Source organism: Thamnophis elegans, chromosome 13, assembly GCF_009769535.1.
Source record: "Thamnophis elegans isolate rThaEle1 chromosome 13, rThaEle1.pri, whole genome shotgun sequence".
Taxonomy (NCBI): Eukaryota; Metazoa; Chordata; class Lepidosauria; order Squamata; family Colubridae; genus Thamnophis; species Thamnophis elegans.
Window position 1 is genome coordinate 19,557,250 of NC_045553.1, and position 15,685 is coordinate 19,572,934.

The 15,685-nt window shown below is 42.6% G+C and overlaps 1 protein-coding gene across 3 annotated transcripts; it reads left to right on the forward strand.

The window, feature by feature from the left end:
- Positions 1-5,609: 5,609 nt before the first annotated feature.
- On the forward strand, positions 5,610-15,381 carry SNRNP27 (small nuclear ribonucleoprotein U4/U6.U5 subunit 27). Of its 3 annotated transcripts, XR_004256403.1 has the most exons (7): positions 5,610-5,716; positions 6,569-6,689; positions 7,940-8,043; positions 9,055-9,134; positions 10,552-10,616; positions 11,837-12,204; positions 14,166-15,381. XR_004256403.1 is itself a non-coding variant. In XM_032229620.1 (6 exons), exons 1-6 carry the CDS (start codon positions 5,680-5,682, stop codon positions 14,218-14,220), a joined length of 462 nt encoding a protein of 153 aa, XP_032085511.1. In that variant the 5' UTR covers positions 5,610-5,679; the 3' UTR covers positions 14,221-15,381. The 3 variants fall into 3 exon arrangements, 2 of the variants coding, with proteins under 2 accessions (XP_032085511.1, XP_032085510.1); XM_032229620.1 differs by lacking the exon at positions 11,837-12,204; XM_032229619.1 differs by lacking the exon at positions 14,166-15,381 and having other exon boundaries at positions 11,837-12,757.
- Positions 15,382-15,685: the final 304 nt, after the last annotated feature.

The following is a 15,685-nucleotide window of genomic DNA, read 5'->3' on the forward strand; positions in this document are numbered from 1 at the left end:
TTAGCCACTGCTCTCTCATTTTATGTAGTCATTTTTCTCAACTATATGTTGGGTGTCAGTTCCATTTTTCGCATAATTTCTCAAAGCAAAAAAATCTGGCTAAATAGTCAAATGTTCCTTATAATATCTGATTTTTTTTAAAAAAAATCCTATTAGATACCCTTTTTCAAGCTTCACTAAATGGGTTCCTGATGGATTATAGCCCTTTGAAAATAATAAGCAAGTAAATGTGTAATTAAATACCAACCACCTCTCCTTTCGCTTTACAGGACTTGTAAGAGAGGTATTTAAGTTAGAGAAAAAGACTCCTCACCATATAATTACATGTCAATTTAGCAGTTATTCATTTATAAGTCTGTTCCCAGAAACATTTGTTTCCTGTTAGCTGTTCAAGTATGGACTTTTGAAATAACTTCAATTACTGCTGTACTGTGCAGATGATTGATGGCTTCCCTCCTAATCCAGAAACGGTGGGTGGTGTTTCTCCAGTTAAGCTGAGTAAGCCTTTTTCAAGGGGGTGGTCTAGAGAAGCTCATCTGAGCAAGGAATCCAAGGTGAAAAAGTTATGCATTTAAGTTCTTTTTCGCACTGGCACTGAAATTAGGCCTGCCCATCTGTTGCTCATAGCCTGGCCTCTTCCATCTTCACATCTTCTGGCTCTCAAATGAGCTTGGTGCTGATGGGGCAATCAGAGGGTTTCACTGCTTATCTGGAAATGGGCAGAGAGGGGCAGGAAACACAGGCATACAAGATGGTCTCTCTATGGTCAGAAGTGATGCAGGATTTTCAGGGTGCAAGATATTGTGCCCTAAATCACTTTTTATATCTGCAAAACAATGTGATTGCAGAACATACATAGCTTGAGATAAAGCTAATCATGTCAACAAGGATGTTGAGACAAAACAACAAATTGACATTTCTAAAACAAGGAAAAGGCAATGATAGCTTTGCTGAAGTTATGATTGATATCTACCAAACATCAAACCAGAACTACTGATAGGTTTATCTTTGTGTAGCAGGCAGTTCATTCTTGGATCGTATTGGTTGCAAGCACTTCTAACAAAGCTCCTTTGGAGTATACCTCAACCGTTAAAGTGTAGCATACTGGTATTAAGAGATGGCTGGACTACATCTAGTTTCAAGTCCATGGACGTGGTCTTCCACAGAGGAGGAGAAAAAGTGGCCTGGGGAGTTACGGGAGTTGATGGGCAACATATTCTAGATCCGAGAAGGGCAGGAAGGTCTTTCACCCACCCCCAGTTATCAGAGAGGCCCAGGTCAGCCAGAAGGAAATGTAATAATAATGCTATGTCTCAAGTGAGCTGCAAAAATTAAATGTCTGTGTCTGACAATCGTTGCTTTAAAGTGCTATTTAATGTTTCCCTCTGTAAATAAAGATATCTTCCACTTTGGCCTTTGATTGACATTGTAAAGTCTACCTTTGAATTTTGTTATCAGGCAATCACTTGTGCAACTCAAGATTCCTTTCTCAGTCCACAAAACCATGTATTTTTATTTCTGTACATTCATTTCTTGAGAAAATTAGACTGGCAACTTATTTCTTGTTCCTTGGCAATTTAATATTTTCCTTTTTATATTGTACTTTGTTTCCAAACACTGGAGTAGTTACTATCTTCAAAAGAATATAGTGAGTTAGCAGCTGAGGCCTTCCCAATGGTGCCGCTTTGCCATTCTGCTTTTTGCTGCTGCATGTTTCTCCTTAAAGTTGGCTGTTCATTCTCTTCTGCTTGACCATCTAATGGTAGTAAAATTGTACTCTTCTGCCAAGGCTGTGGTGGCCACCCCCAACACCAACTCCAAAAGTCTAGGCCAAACATTGCTAAATGTTAAGAAGAGACTTCCTTAAACAACTTTTTGTCTCATCTGATCGGTCTAAAAAGAAAAAAAGCATATACCAATAAACTTTTACCAGAATATCAAACTGTTTTGGAAATGTCTTTTTTTTATATGAACCAGCACAAGGCACTTAGCCAAAAGCTAAATTCCTAGGCCCGAAAGTCTGTTTTGAAAGATTAAAGATAGAAATTCCATTTTCCAGATTATACTTTTCTCAGCAGTTGAATGTCAGGTGGGCTACATAGTAAATTAGGTTCTATTAGTTATATTCCAGTTACAAAATGGACAACTATTTGGGGAGGGGAGGGAGCCCTTTTAAACTGGTAAATATTTTGGTAGCACTCTCTATTTGGAGGCATTATGTATTCTTGCCAGAAGTATTGTAATCGATGAACATGGCCTTACAACCTGCTGCACTTCTTGGCTGTTTGGTCAGCAACCTTTTGATCATTCCAGACCATGTGAGGTGACAACAGGAACTGAAACCATCTGCAAGTTGAACTCTGGCATTTGCCCTACAGCAGCTCGATAGGAATCTCCCGAGGCAACTTGAGGGTCTGTTCAGCCCCTGTCCACCTAAACATATAGAATAACAAGTTGGAAGGAATCTTGGAGATCTTCTAGTCCAACCCCCTGCTCGAGCAGGAGACCCTATATGATTTCAGACAAATGGTTTTTCTTAAAGACCTCCAGCGATGGAGCACCAAAGCTTTAAACTCCATTTCCACCAGCAGTGGACAATAAAAAGGTGTACAAGGGCCAAGGTGCAGACCAATGATCAAGAGTTCCTAGTGGCATTAAATTCCACCCAGGAAAATCCAGAAAAAGCAGCGCACCATCCTGGGAAAAGTAGTGTGGATAAAGCAGAATAAAATGTAAATTAAAATATAAAAACAAGACATGGCATAAGAGAGGTAAAAAGCTTGCTTGTAAGAAGACGGGGAAATGTCAGCCTTCACAGAAGTCCAGTAAATGTTCCAGTAAATGTCAAAAGCCCAAAACCACAAGCTGAAGTTCGCATAAAGACACGTAGTCAGTACCTATGGCCCAAGACAAAAGGAGAAGGAAGACCCTATCTACTTATAAGGTTTTTTCCTCAAGGTAACCAATAAGAAATGAGTTAAGTGTTTCTGTGTGCCGCTTTTGAGAATGTTTAAGAACATGTGCTTCGATAATGAAGGTTGTTCAGAACTTGCAATACTAGCCATGGACTAGTGTTCTGAACCTGGCTGCCAAATAAACTTTTCCTGTATCCTGAGAAGTCTAAGTCTGCCATTTTCTGCAACATGAATGCTACAGTTCTCCTCCCAGGACATCCTTTGATTAAGGTGACCAGACGTCCCACTTTCAGCGTGACAGGCACACTTTTGTACAATTTGTCCTGCACCCCGCGCAGTTTTCAAAAAGTCCCGCTCCCCAGCCCATCAGCTGTTGCTTGCTCCCCCGCCCATCCACACGCTTTCAGTGGGGTGCATGCTGAGAGGAATCTCTCCTGCCCTCCCAGCACGCACACCACTGATTAAACTGCTCTCTTTCGCCCGCAGCAGAGATCGGGCGGGCGAGAGGAAGCGCTTTAGGCAGGGAGGTGCGTGCCAGGAGGAGAGGAGAGATTCCTCCCAGCGTGCACCCCACTGATTAAAGCGCTTTCAGTGGGGTGCATGCTGGGAGGAATCTCTCCTCTCCTCCCAGCTCCCTTTTGCCCGCAGCAGAGATCGGGCGGGCCAGAGAAAGCGCTTTAGGCAGGGAGGCACTTTAGGCAGGGAGGAGGAGAGATTCCTCCCAGCACGCACCCCACTGATTAAAGCGCTTTCAGTGGGATGCGTGCAGGGAGGAATCTCTCCTCCCAGCTCCCTTTCGCCCGCAGCAGAGATCGGGCGGGCCAGAGAAAGCACTTTAATCAGTGGGATGCGTGCAGGGAGGAGAGAAGATATTTGTCCCTGTGCGCAGCCCACTGATTAAAATACTTGCTTTCGCTCGCCTGAGCTCTGATGCCAGCGAAAGAAAAGTCCTTTCCTTCACCTGAATCCCGCCCGAGCTCTGATGCGGGCATCAGTGGGGTGCGTGCAGGGAGGAGAGGAGAGATTCCTTTCTGCACAAGCCCCCTCCCCATCCTCTTCTTTAGAAGAGCCGGAAGCATTAGGGAAGGGGGCTTTGTGCATCCCCCTCCCCCGAAGCCCCGCGCCTGCTTACAGCAGCCCCAGATCGCCAGTGGCATCGGACTCCAGCTCCCATCCCAGCCCTCTGCACAGGGTGATGCTTGCAAAGGAGAGATGCGAGAGGCGCTGGGATTGGTTAGAATCGGATGAAGCTTGGCTTTGGAAAGGTTGGGGGGGGGGGGCAAGCGAAAGTGAAAGCCCCAGAGAGTGATGCCACCAAGAAGAGTTTTGCAGTGTTCCACGGCCCTCCCCCCTCGGGAAAGGAGGGTTGGGATCACAGGCACCTGACTCTATTCGCTTTGGGTGTGCATCATAATGTTGTAAGCCGCCCGGCGTTACCTGTGTGAGGTGGGCTGCCCTATGCATTTGCGTCTGTGCGTGGGAGAGAGAGAGAGAGTGAAAAAGAGAGGGAGAAATAATTATATTAATTAGATAGATCAGTGTTTCTCCACCTTGGAGACTTGAAAGGGTGTGGACTTCAACTCCCAGAATTCTGGGAGTTGAAGTCCACACACTTTCAAGTCTTCAAGGTGGAGAAACACTGAGATAGATGATAATGAGATGAGGGAGGGAGAGAGAGAGAGAGAAAGAGAGATACCATAACTAGATAGACAGATAGGCAGGCAGATAGACGGACGGAGAGAGAGAGAGAGGGAGAGGGATACCATAACTAGATAGACAGATAGACAGGCAGATAGACAGACAGAAGGAGAGAGACAGAGAGATACCATAACTAGATAGACAGATAGGCAGGCAGATAGACAGACCGATGGATGGATAGAGAGAGAGAGGATATGTATAATTAAGGTGACCAGACGTCCCTAGCAAGGCCGCGGGCTGGCACTAATCGCCGCGGCCTAGCTTCCTCCTCCCCCCCTCCCCGGTCAATGGTGTCCCTCTTTACCAATCTGAAAATCTGGTCACCTTACCTTTGATCCTTTAATGGGAGCAAGCAGAAAGGGAGCAGCAGTTCTGTAAAACAAACTAGTTGTCAGCTGAAACCAGGAGCTGGTAGTGTTCTAGGCCTCTTTAAGGACGAGAGTTGCCGCAGGACTTGGGGCGCCTGCTTGTCTCTCAGCCAAATCCACCTCATAGGGTTGTGGGGGGGGGGGAAGAGGAGGCAAGAATATTAGCCATCTTCATTGCTTTATAATACAGAGACCATATTTTATTGGGAAAGATTAAAAACAAACCTGAAAAATGAGGCAAACGTGAAAGAGTTTCAAAAGAATAAAAAAGTGCATCTGTTATAAACTTTTATTTTCAAATGAAAATTAAATATCAAAACTAAGATAAACGTCACAAAAACCGCACATTCTAATAGATTTTCTGAAATAAAGGACTGCCTTGATAATAAAGGACACGTGGCCACTGCAGTTATACGTTTAAAACTCGGGATGTAATCCTAAGGAGGATGGAGTATCAGCCATCCAAAAACGGCGCCCTCCGGGGACCTCAGGCCCACCCAGACCAGCCCAAAGCCACGCGCGATGCCTCCCCAGTCGGCGCCGCCCGATTCCTTCAGCGGAACTTCTGGCGCGGAAACCGTTTCTGCCCGGAGGTGCAAGGCAGGGGTGCGCGGGCCGTTGTCTCACCGGACGTTCCGGGGAGCAAACGCCGGAAGCGCCTTTCGACTCGGCCGGGCGTCGGGAAGGAGTCGCGCGCGATGGGCCGCAGCCGCTCCCGGTCGCCTCCGCGGAGGGGTGAGCGAGGTGGCGGGTCCCGATTGCTCCGGCTGCCCTCGAGGTCTTTGACTTCCCGGCCACCTTCCCTCCGCCCAGGCCGTTCTGCTTAAGGCAGGCAGCCCCTCGGAAGCCTTTCCCCCTTTTCCTCTAGCCGTGGAGCTCGGAGCGCCTTTAGCGGGCGGCGGCTGCCTTGTGCCGTAGCGCAGAGCCCCCTCGGAAGGCCCCCCGGGAAGAGAGAGGAGGAACGGCCGGCCTCTCGGGGCTTCCGATTGCAGGGAGGGGGTGGGGGGGGGTACGTGGCCTTTTCCTTCCTTCCCCTTTCCTCACCCTTGATTGAAGATTAAATGTTTAAGCCTGGTTGAAATGTCTTGAAGAAAGAGAAGGCGTTCTGCGCTGCTTTCCTTTTTAGACTAATCCCTGGAGGGCAATATCTTTTCTCCAGTATCCTCCAGTTCTATAATCCTTCATTTTTAAGGAAACATGGCAGGATGTAGAATGGTGGTTTAAATGATACGTGATAATTGATGGCAAAATACTTTTTGTGTTTTTCATTTGAGTATCTTGCTTATTGTAAGCCAGGAGAAATTGGAATTAACTCTATATGATATTGTAAGTTTCATGGAAGAAGAGTTGAATAAAAGCATAGAACGCAATTAAAAAAACAATATTGTTGAAATGTCTGCAAGAAAACACTGAGGATCCCTCAAAGTATTATTTAACATTGGAGCAGTCTGTAAAGCATCTGTGCCTGGAGGACCAAATTTGCTGAAGTTGTGACAATATTTCAGGTGTGATGTATTAGTTTAGGACACATATTCCTCTTCGATCGAGGGAACTTACTGCCTCTGTTGTTTTATTTTGTAAAAAAAGAACGCCGGCGTTCCAGATCCACCTCACGTGAAAGAGAGAGGAGGAGACGGGAGCGATCAAGATCTCGAGAGAGAGACAGAAGGAGAAGTCGTTCTCGTTCTCCACACAGACGAAGATCTAGGTGAGAAAGTAACAATATGTGGTATCAACTAACTCTTCCGCTAACAGTAACCTATTCCATAAAGAGTAGTCAGTTTAAATAAGAATAGACCTGCCAACTGCCATTGTTGTGGGAAATTATCACGCATCTCCTCCCACTAATGACTGCAGAACTGTAACTTTGTTGCTTGTATCCTTACAATTTATACGGATATTGTTTCCTGATTGCTTATTTGTACGCTGTGACTATCATTAAGTGCTGTACCTTATGATTCTTGATGAATGTATCTTGTCTTTTTATGTACACTGAGAGCATAGACACCAAAGACAAATTCCTTGTGTGGCCAATCACACTTGACCATTGTGTGGCCAATCACAGTTGGCCATTGTGTGGCCAATCACACTATTCTATTCTATTCTAATGGAGCAGAATTATTTCCTTCATCTAATATAAATTTGGAAACATCAAAACTGTTTTCTAAATAAACACTAAAGAGACTTTAGGAATTGTGGAGTCCCACTCAAATTCTTTCACAAATTAGTTATTTCAAAAAGAAAAATGTTTTTCTAATATCTGTTCATTCTTTAAACTATAATCAAATTGAAGTTATTGCTCAGTGTCATGGCTACAAATTTATTGGACTGTTGATTATAAGGGTTTTTGTTAATCCTACAGGCATAGCTAACTGATATTTATAATTGTATCCAAATAAATAATTTATGCCTGATAACCAAAACAAAAGAATTAGATAATTTACATCTAGACGATCATTTTAATATTAATAACATACAGCTCTACAAGGATGTTATATTCTCGCTAGTTATTTTTTCATATCATTTTATACATAAATATACTACATTTGCCTAGTGTTAGAAATATAATTTCATATAAAGCTGAAGAACACAACAAATGTATAGCTCTGTGTTATCAATTCAAATTTTATGTATTTTGCTTTAGCTATTAGGCTACGCTGTCAATACTGGAATGATTGTACATAACACTCCCCAAAAAGGACTCCATTCCTGTGGTAGGCAGACTGATCTAGCTCTGTTCTTTTTTCTGCCACTTTAATGTAGATTAAAGGAAAACAAAACAGTGATGATTGTCTGATGATGCAGTTATGCTTCTGGGATGCATCCTTTGTTTCTGCTTTAATGCTCCTGTTCTAGTTATTTGAAAATAATACAAAACCCCCTTCATTTTGTCTCATAATACAAATACATAATTTTTTTTGCTGTTAAAGTGAAACCTGCGCTGGTTTGACATTCTAGATCTCCTCGGCGGCATAGATCCAATTCTGCTTCCCCTTCCCGGCAGAAAGAAAGGCGAGAGGATGAGAAGAAGGACAGCAAAGACAAAGAGCATCAAATCACAGGTAGCAACCCAGGTGGCACACCTTGCTGTGAGGTTCTGGTTTCCACTCTTTGCTTTGTGCATTGGACAACGTTTAATGGGAAGCCTTTGAACAATCAGCACTGGACTGTTTGGTCATTTCCTGGTCTTGGAGAGGACAAAGCCTCCCCACCCCTTTATTGAGAGCTAACTTTTACGATAAGACAAGATAAGATAAAGATAAGCTTTGTTGTCACTTTCTTCTGTGAACACACTGGCACACATTAAAAAATGAAATTTTGATGCCCACTCTCTTAATGTCCTGTATTTAAACCTTAAAAACTTTCCACATCATTATTGATCATTTCTAATAAAATGGTGCCTGTTTCCAATGCATAGTCCTCCCTGATTACAGTTGTGGGTTGGTCTATTTTTTGAGCACTTCTGACAATATTGTGTTCAAAATTGCAGGACTTCTCTATATAGGGTAAAAAAATTGCAACAGAAAAAATACAAATTAATAAAATGAGAAACAAAATAGCAATAAAACACATTGGACTTAATGCAATGACTTTTAAGTTTATGGGGTCTCTATCTGGGGATCAGTTTCTTGAGGAAAAGGAAAATGTGCTTGGGATGAGGCCAACAAATGTTTTTCTAGACCTTTCCCACAGTGGTGTTGAAAGACCCAGGAAATGGGCAGCACCTTTCAAATGAGGCCTTCTTCCCCATCCTTGAATAAGATGAGGGTGTGATTTTTTTAAAATAAGACTTCCCATCGATTGTGAGGTTCAGGCCCAACTGCTCGTAGATCCCTTTCATGGAGAAGGCCACGGTGAGCTGGTGGCCTTCCAGCTGTACGTATACTTGGAGCTTAGATCTATTTCATGCCCAGCTACAATACAGGAAACGCTTTGGTTTCCCTGATTTCTGAGTCAAGGAATTTGCTGTTGTGTTAATGCTCCAGGATCATTTGTTACACTTGATATTAGATAATGCTCAGGTTGGGAATGAGATATTTTATCTCCCTGTCATGCCTTGTTTTCTTACGCAGAAGAAGACCTGGAAGGCAAAACAGAAGAAGAAATTGAAATGATGAAAATGATGGGATTTGGCTCATTTGACACCACAAAGGCAAGCAGATTTTTTTCCCTTAAACGTTAAAATGTGTATGTAAGCTACATCTGCTGTTAAGGTGGCAAGCTGCAAGCAGGATGTGGAAGGATGTCTGCATTGTAAAGAAAAGTTACAAAACTGGTGAGTGCTGAATCCAACTTTTGAGAAACTCTGCTATGAGAGAGGGCACCTAAGGGCAGAAGAAGCAGCACCAGGTGAAAGTTAGTCAGGGAGAGAAGCAACCTAGAACTAAGGAGAAATTTCCTGACAGTTAGAACAGCTTGCCTCCAGAAGTTGTGAATGCTCCAACACTGGAAGTCTTTAAGAAGAGATTGGACTTCCACTTGTCTGAAATGGTATAGGATTTCCTGCCTGAGCAGGGGGTTGGATTAGAAGAACTCCAAGGTCCTTTCCAACTCTGTTGTTCTGTTCTGTTCAGACATCACAAGCCAAAAGGTCTGGGGAGTACACTTCCATGTAGTTAAAGGCAGTACCACACACCCTGAAATTAATGTGCAAAATGTAAAGACAGGAGGACCAAGAAACACAACAAAGGAAAAGAAACTCTTCTTACCATATCTGCATTTTCCCTATGGATAGAACCTGAAGTTCCTTAACAGAGATCTTCTTTAATCTAGACCTAACTAATGTAGAGAATGGCTTCTTTTGTGCAGCTTACGGTTTTCCCTTAGGCATGAAGTAAAATGAGCCTCCTATGATTAATGTGTGTCTTTCCATTTAAATAGAACAGGGCTGGAAGGGACCCTGAAGGGCCAAACCCAGTTCAAAGCAGGAGACATTACACTATTCCAAACAAATGGTTATCCAATCTCTTTGAAAACCTCCCGTGAAGGAGCACAAAAAATCTCGGGAGACAAAGCGTTCCACTGATTATTTCTCCTTAGTTCTAAGTTGCAACTCTCTTTGATAAGCTTCCAGCCGTTACTTCTTCTGAACATGTATGAGACCATCCGGTTAAATTATTTTGAGAAAGCCATTTCTTTAGTAAACCTCCCAAGATGAGGGCTAACTCCCACTGTTCTTGGGAAGTCCTTAACAGCTGACTTTTCCAAAGACCTTGAGCAATTGAAAGAGCAAGAAAGACGAACCCATGACTCGAGCAGAGGGAGCATCCCTGCCACAGGGGCACATGAGCCAAGTGGAGTGGACACATTTGCTGGTTGTAAAGTGAAGTGTGCCAGGTGAACCACGCCAAAGGGCTCCCAAGGTAGCTGCACTTGTGTTGGCACAAGCAGTAAATACATAGCAGATGGGATTTCTGCGATTTCTGGGTAGTCGGCAAACTTTCTGCTGAGTCTGGGAATAATGCAGAATGAAACATGTTGGACTGGCAGTGGAGGAGGAAATTGGTGAGAGGACCATTGCCATCCTTTCAGTTGTTTGAAAGTGATGGCTTTTTTCCTTTGTTTTGCAGGGCAAGAAAGTGGATGGGTCTGTAAACGCTTATGCTGTCAACGTGTCCCAGAAACGGAAATACAGGTTGGCATTTATTCCCTTGAAGAGATTGGCCCTTGAGCGTAGGAGCTGCCGGGACCTTCTGTGCTCAGCATCACTTGATCAACACAACCTTTGCAAAACTTGCTTTGGGTTCCTTCCTAACTTTTTAGAAGCAAAAAATACCTGGCTTTATGAGAGAGAATTCCTTATTCGTTTACTTAGCATGGGGCAATCGTTAAGGTGTTGGAGACCCAGAATCTTGTCTTTGCTCAGTTACTGAGGCTCCCTAGAGGGCTTGAGATGGTCATTGCATTCCACCCAAACTTGCCTTACAGGACTGTTATTGTGGGAAGAAACACTTGGTGTGCTGCCTCCAGTACCTGAATTAGAGTCCAATAAATGTATCTGCTTAGTTGATTTAACCCATCTTCCCTAGATTCTGGAAAAAATATTCCATAATGAAAATTAATCTGTAAAGCAGGCCCAAACCCCTTTGTGAAGATAAGACAGGGGAAAATTCCTTTCCCCAAATCAAAGTTTATTCAGCCTGTGGCATATCATGTATGGACTAGCTGTGTGTGTGTGTGTGCTGGTCTTGTTGTATTTGGGTCTTTTCCCATGTAAGATTTTGCACAGGAATAGACCCGAATACAACAAGAGCAGCATACCTACACCCGTGAAAATCTACAAAAACAAATACCTACACACACACACACACACACACAGAGTACTGTACAAAAGTTGTAGGCAGGCGTGAAAAAATGCTGTAAACCTTCAGAAATATAAATAATGATTGCTTATTTTTGTCAATTTTCAAAATGCAAAGTGAGTGAACAAAAGAAAAATTTAAATCAAATCAAATTGCCTTCAAAACAGCAGCAATTCTTCTAGGTACACTTGCACACAGTTTTTGAAGGAACTCGGCTGGTAGGTTGTTCCAAACATCTTGGAGAACTAACCACAGATCTTCTGTGATGTAGGCTTTCTCACATCCTTCTGTCTCTTCATGTAATCCCAAACACACTCGATGATGTTGAGATTAGGGCTCTGTGGGGGCCATGCCATCACTTCCAGTACTTCTTGTTCTCCTTTACGCTGAAGATAGTTCTTAATGACTTTGGCTGTATGCTTGGGGTCGTTGTCCTGCTGCAGAATAAATTTGGGGCCAATTATACACCTCCCTGATGGCACTGCATGATGGACAAGTATCTGCCTGTATTTCTCAGCATTGATTCTGACCAAATCTCCAACTCCATTTGCAGAAATGCAGCCCCAAACGTTCAAGGAACCTCCACCATGCTTCACTGCTGCCTGCAAGACACTCATTATTGTACTGCTCTCCAGCCCTTTGATGAACAAACTGCCTTCTGCTACAGCCAAATATTTCAAATTTTGACTCCTCAGTCCAGAGCACCTGCTGCCATTTTTCTGCACCTCAGTTCCTATGTTTTCGTGCATATTTTAGTCACTTGGCCTTGTTCCCACGTCAGAGGTATGGCTTTTTGACTGCAACTCTTCCATGAAGACCACTTCTAGCCAGACTTCTCCAGTAGATGGGTGTACCTGGGTCCCACTGGTTTCTGCCAGTTCTGAGCTGATGGCACTGCTGGACATCTTCCAATTTTGAAGGGTAATAAGCTTGATGTGTCTTTCATCTGCTGCACTAAGTTTTCTTGGCCGACCACTGCGGCTACGATCCTCAAAGTTGCCCGTTTCTTTGTGCTTCTTCAAAAGAGCTTGAACAGCACATCTTGAAACCCCAGTCTGCTTTGAAATCTTTGTCTGGGAGAGACAAAGTATAACTACCTTGTGTCTTGTTGCTGTGCTCAATCTTGCCATGACATGTCTTTCACAACCTCATCTTGGTAGCAGAGTTTGGCTGTTCCTCTCCCAGTTTTAAGCCTCCTACATAGCTGTTTCTGTTTCAGTTCATGACTGGGTTTCAACCGTGTGACATTGGTGATCATTAGCACCTGTTTGGTATAATTAGTTGATCATACACCTGGCTAATCCTGCAAAATCCCTGACTTTGTGCAAGTGTACCTATGAGAATTGATGCTGTTTTGACAGCAAAGGGTGGTCACACCAAATATTGATTTGATTTAGATTTTTCTTTTGTTTGCTCACTTTGCATTTTGAAAATTGACACAAATAAACGATCATTATTTATATGTCTGAAAGCATTCTTTGTTTACAGCATTTTTTCACGCCTGCTTACACCTTTTGCACAGTACTGTATATACACACAAGCATTTCACCTAGATTAGTAAAAGGCCATAAAATGTAAATATTAAAAAGTCCTATGTTCAAAAAATCAGTGTCAAGGCCATCTAACCATTGAAGCGCAGCATCATTTATATAAAGAAAATCAGATCCTGGCCTGATATCTGCCCTCAGCTTACAGCCCCGTCACGATGTGAGCTACAGTTTGACGAGGGCCCCCAAAGTCACACTGAGGGAAGGATTCTATGCCATGCTATACAGAGTGTCCTGGCAGACGCCGTGTGAGCTGCAAGTCCTATTCAGGATTGTCCATCGCTGGCATGATAGTTCAAAGCCTGGCACCATTTTTATGGAATCATTTATATGTCTTCCTGTGTCTGGACAGTCTGTGTCCTACTTGGTCAAAGTCTCTAATATCTCAGGATAATCAAGATGTTTTGGCTCTTAAGCACAGAAAATCCTCCAAGCTCCTTTAGCCAGCCTTTTGTCGACCTGCCTCAATCCATGGCTCCCTTTTATTTGGTACATTAGATCTGTGGCTTGCACTTCTGGCAGAAGCATCCACAAACAGAAGGACAGCCGCACTGTGGTGTGAGCTGTGCCTCTTCTGTAAGTGCATCATAACATCACACCTGGGTGTCCGCAGGGTATGGTCAAAAAGTCAAGAGAGTTGCCATGACAATGTGTTTGAAGCTTTACTTCTATATAAGATATATGTAAAAAATAAGCCGAGGTTTGAGGAGACTTCTTACTTTTTTTTTATCAGACCCTGCATACACATGTACAAAAGGGACAGAGTTTGTGTTACAGTAGCACAATGCTGTTTTTTGTCCTTTTGATGAGAAAGCCTTCCATCCCACAGATACTTCTGTATTGTGATGACTGGGAGCATGCAGAAGACCCACCAGAATTTCTTCCATTCATGCTTCCCTGTTCTCGGTTTTCCATCCGATGGGTGAATAGTTAATACGGCCACTAGCCACCTTGGAGTCTTTACCTGGTTACTTGGAAGTGGAGTTGTCTCCTTGATCTATTTTTATGTTTCCTCCAATTTAATATTTACCCAAACCTACAGGTATACTTGTCCCATACACTGTGGTGCTGTTTCAGATTTTGCTTAGTGTGTATATGAGAGAGATAGACAGACAAGATAGCTAGCTTTTTGTGGTTTAGGGTTTTTTTTTAAGTACAATAAGTAAGTATATCAGGCTTAATATACCTATTTTATTTCTATCTGGATATATTGACATAGACATTTAAAAATGCATGCTTTACTATGGTAATATATTAGCAGTGCCTATTGAGATTTTAGAAATATGGGAGAGATATTGTGGAAAATTTTGCTCACATTTATTTCCCTTGTTGCAGGCAGTACATGAACAGAAAAGGTGGATTCAATAGGCCCCTGGACTTTATTGCCTGATGTGTCTGCAGCTGTTACCGATAAAAAAACTCCACCGAAGTCTCATCTGTCTGGCTAAGAGGTTCTATCTTCTCACCCAAAAAGAGTTAGGGTCTTTGTGAATAATTCTTTGAAGTTACATTTCCTAGGTTGAAATGGTATTTTCCCCCCTCTCAAATGTATCTTTTGCACAGAGTGGTTTTTCTGATGTTGTTATTCCACGTTTATAGGTTTCCTCTTTTAAATATTGTCAATTAAATTAAAAAGAAACATCTTGTTTCCTTGAGTAAAATTGAACTAGAGTAGACCAACTTTTCCAAAAGACAGAATCAAAAATTGATTGGTAATGCTTGGTTCCTGAAATATGTTGTTTACATAACTTTATTTTTCCATTGCTGAATTCCTTTTTAAACTGTACCCAGAAGACAATTGGTTCTTAGCACAATGGGATTTAATTCCCTTATTCCTTTGCTGCTTCAGCCACATAATGTATTTTAAATCCCTGCTCTCTGTCCAGCAGGGGGCACTTAAACCAGCAAAATGGTTCCTTTGTTTGCTTGCATTATACCCTTGAATTCTTCCAGATTCACTGGCATTGTTTGGGATATTTGATTTGCATAATTACATCACCTGTGTGCTCAGTGCAGAATTTAAGAACAATTATCAAAATCCAGCAGCACTGCTGTTACCCTGAAAGGTTTGTAACTGGGGTGGGAATGGGCTGGGGTGATTTGCAAACCACTATTTAGCTTATGGTATACAATATCAGGGAAATCCACACCTGCTAGACACACAATGTAGTCCTTGGTGCACCACATGGGGCAAAGTAGCTTACACCAGCTGATTTGCAGATTATGGACTCCGGGTGTAGTGCATACCACTATATTTCAATCCAGACAGAAGCTATGCAGAAGAACTTCCCAGTGCTTGTGTCATGGTGAGGGATCTGGGTGTGTTGTTGACAAGAGAATATGGATGTATTTTTTTCTTCAAAGGCATAATCAAAATTTATCCTTGATGCTGCAGTTGCAAGCATACTCAGTAGGGAGTATGGAACAGGTTAGAACTCTGGGTAGAAATGGGGTTTCTTTGTTGTGCTGTTATTGAATAGTATGTTTGCTTCACTAATTAATTCAGCAGAGGTATAATCCAGATTAAAATAAAATGCTTAGCTTCCTTTGACCTAGAATGGTAATGGGATTTATTCCACCCAAAATTAAGTTCAGACAAACCTAGAAGCCAACAGATGTAAGGGTTATGAACAGACATAAGACGTTCAGGGTGCTGTTTCGGTTACTGGAATGTGAAATGTTACTAAAGGGTATTTTGTACAGATCCTTTTGTTTAAATTAAAACCTTTTAGTTTTGTTCTTACCTTGTGTTGTGTCCTAAAAATAAAGCAGAGAGGTGAGAATCACATTTTAAAATGAGATGAGCTTGCAGTGAAACCACCTTGAGAAAACCTGGGAACCGATAAACTGGAACT